This window comes from Lathyrus oleraceus, chromosome 4, assembly GCF_024323335.1.
Source record: "Lathyrus oleraceus cultivar Zhongwan6 chromosome 4, CAAS_Psat_ZW6_1.0, whole genome shotgun sequence".
Lineage (NCBI taxonomy): Eukaryota > Viridiplantae > Streptophyta > Magnoliopsida > Fabales > Fabaceae > Lathyrus > Lathyrus oleraceus.
The window spans coordinates 220,734,256-220,737,395 of record NC_066582.1 but is presented as its reverse complement, the minus strand read 5'-3'; the positions used below and the strand labels follow the sequence as shown (position 1 = coordinate 220,737,395).

General features: G+C 34.0%; 1 protein-coding gene across 1 annotated transcript; it reads left to right on the top strand.

Moving 5' to 3' along the window:
• Nucleotides 1–264: 264 nt before the first annotated feature.
• LOC127135366 (AP2-like ethylene-responsive transcription factor AIL6) lies at nucleotides 265–2,554 on the top strand. The gene is made up of 8 exons (XM_051062099.1): nucleotides 265–652; nucleotides 764–846; nucleotides 987–995; nucleotides 1,103–1,191; nucleotides 1,419–1,492; nucleotides 1,576–1,626; nucleotides 1,731–1,807; nucleotides 1,939–2,554. Exons 1-8 carry the CDS (start codon nucleotides 303–305, stop codon nucleotides 2,367–2,369), a joined length of 1,164 nt encoding a protein of 387 aa, XP_050918056.1. The 5' UTR covers nucleotides 265–302; the 3' UTR covers nucleotides 2,370–2,554.
• Nucleotides 2,555–3,140: the final 586 nt, after the last annotated feature.

Sequence of the window (3,140 nt, the reverse complement as noted above, 5' to 3'; positions counted from 1 at the left end):
TATATATATATATATATATATATATATATATATTAATCAATATAAAGAAGAATTAGCTTAAATTAGTCTTTCCCCTTAATTCATTATAGTAGTAACCCCCCTATTACCTCAGACTCACGAGAAAAGAGAGACTATATGACTTTTGCCTTCAATTAGTTTGTCTGTATGCGCGCGGAAACCGTTTTATTTGAAAATAGCTGTTGCTGTTATTACTAACTGCTTTAACTTTCTTTGACTCCCATTAAAATGCAACATATGAAGCCAAACACTGCTTCATATTTGTTCTTGTTTTTTTTTCTTGCATGGACTCGTCGCAAAACAAAATGCAGGAAATGGAAAATTTCGCTGAGGAGAATCCAAACTCGTTTTCAGTATATGATTCTAGTCTTACTTCCTTGTTTTTCAATGACGAACTAGATCCTAAATCAATCGATGAATTTCTAGCGGTTTCTACTACTGTTAACACCTTTGGTTCCGAGTTGAATGGATCAGAACCGAATAATGAAGTTCGTTCTATAGGTACTACTGAGTTATGTGACCCATCCAAAGAGGCTGCTGTCACGGTTAGTTCTGAGAAAACCACTGTTGTCGTAGATTGTGATAGTTCCGAAAACATTACTCAACGAACTTCGACATACAGAGGGGTTTCAAGGTATTCATTGAATTAAATTTTTATTATTATAGAATTTTAATTACTACATCTACATTCATAAAATTGCCATGCATGTTCATCGTAATTGCAAGTTCTTTTGTTGTTGTGTAGGCACAGATGGACGGGTAGATTTGAAGCGAATCTATGGGATCACAGTGGTAAGCTAGAGGGTCGTGTCAGGAAAGGGCGTCAAGGTTCTCTTCTCTATCTCCCTTGTTTTACTATGAACTCATTGTTTTGATTTATGACCATAAGCTGAATTTCTTGTTTTTTCCTTAACATGTAATGGTGCAATTCTTGGCTCCTGTCACATGGATTTTAACTATTCCTATAGTGTATTTGGGTGAGAAATGATTCTACTAAATTCTGTTTTAAATTTTTTCTAACTTCCTTCAAACATGATACTGTTAATTACATGCTGAACTAATTGTTATGATTATTATATATTAGGTGGATATGACAGTGAAGAAAATGCCGCAAGGGCTCATGATTTGGCAGCATTGAAGTATTGGGGACCAACCGCTACTACAAACTTTCCTGTAACAAACACTTTTATTATTCAGTTTGGATCTATTTTCTGCATATAATAACCGAACTGCAACTAGACTTGATCTGAAATTTGCATGATTGTACTTAAAATAAATACGCATATTTAACGGTTTAGATCTTGTACAATTAAAAAGTAGCAAAATGGAATTTATGATTTTGAACATTACTAGATTGGAACTTTCATCACTTAGCATATTTGTATGATGTAATATCTCAGGTTTCCGATTATGCCAAGGAAATTGAGGAGATGAAACATGAAGGAAAGCGAGAATATATTACTTCACTGCGAAGGTTTGTATGAGCTAACCCACTAATCATTTAACACTATATAGTTAAGTTCCTGGCCTAAAACTGTACCTTCTCTTTGCTTGCAGGAAAAGCAATGGTTTTTCTAGGGGGACTTCAAAATATAGGGGTGTTACAAGGTTTGAAATTTGAAACAGCATATAGTATATTATTAATATGATATGATTTCAAGTGATTATCATTCTCTTGTATCGCTAATGTTTTTTTACTTTCGATCCTTCAGACACCGCCAAAGTGGTAAATGGCAAGCAAGAATTGGTCGAGTCGCTGAAAACAAATATCTATACTTGGGAACATTTGGCAAGCTTTTTTCTCTTCTGATATTTATAATTTGCTATTTTATACAATATAATTGGATTTTGAGAAATGCAGACTGTATTTTAAGTTTGATATTCTGAAGTTGAATATTCTTGATTCTCGTATGTTTGCAGAAACCGAAGAGGAAGCTGCAGAGGCCTATGACATTGCAACCCTAAAATATAAAGGTGCAAATGCTATAACCAATTTTGATTCCAGTAGATATGATATGGAATCGATATCGAAGAATCCTATTCCAATTGATCGAGCATCAAAACGCTTGAAACCTTCGCAACAATCAGCGAAGAAAGCTTCTACGAGTAGGACTGATCAATCTCATTGTACCAATGTGAATAGCAGCATCAATTTTCAGCCAATTGCTTCTACACCGTATAACTCTGCAACACCATATTTTCCATGCAGCCCTTTCCACCATTTTCATCCTCCTACCAATGCAGAAACTGGCATAGTGGAGTCTTCTGAAACTACAACCAGTGCAGGTGCAATACTCACTACAATGCCAACAGCAGCTGAGTCATTTCTTTGGCAAGATCAGTTCTATTGAACTTTGTTAACTTGACTTTTCTGATGCAGTTTTTTTCTGAAAGGATGTGAGGAATATTGAGTTGCACAATTATGTTTGAATAAATATTGCTTGTTACTTGTTAGTATCAGCGCTAGTTTACAACTTAGCTTTTGAGATTTTCATGCGAATGACACATGAAATATGGAGTGTTTGTTGAATGTTAATATTACTGGTATTTAATACTCTGCATTCGACTAATTTTAGTTAGTTTTTAGATGAAATTATTCTTAACTATTAATTGTAAAGTGTCTCTTGAAGGTGAGCAATTATTCCAAGAGTATTTTGGTTCTACCTCTTGGAGAGGTGATACGCGAAACACGTTATACTTACATTGGATAGTAGTGAGTGTCTCGAAACATGTGTTATACCTTGGTTATTTTAGTTAATTTTGTTGTCAAGAGAAGTTTAGAGAGATAAAGAGAAAAATTCTTCGGATTTATAAGTGTTTGGACGATCTTTGATTGTGATTTAAGGATTGTGAAACATTGGTGGTGATTTAAGGATTGCGAAACACTTTGGAATCGAGTGATTCCCATATTTAAAGAAGGAGAGATTGAGTCACAAATGAATAGAAATTAGTGAGTGTTCTTATGAACTTATTATCTAATTTTTAATAACTCATTTGTAATATCTTATCGACACTTTTTGTGTCTTTGAATTTTCAAAACAAGTTATGTCTACAATGTAACTAAGGGTCTAAGTTTTCAAGTGAATACCATGAGTTCTAAATGAAATATTGAGAATCCCGTA

What these genes read in the sequence shown, in the direction of transcription:
- LOC127135366 (XM_051062099.1), top strand. Translation starts at nt 303, where the DNA reads ATGGACTCGTCGCAAAACAAAATGCAGGAAATGGAAAATTTCGCTGAG. An exon ending in TATATTACTTCACTGCGAAG is followed by an intron (nt 1,493 to 1,575) that starts GTTTGTATGAGC and finishes CTTTGCTTGCAG; the next exon opens with GAAAAGCAATGGTTTTTCTA. An exon ending in TCTATACTTGGGAACATTTG is followed by an intron (nt 1,808 to 1,938) that starts GCAAGCTTTTTT and finishes GTATGTTTGCAG; the next exon opens with AAACCGAAGAGGAAGCTGCA.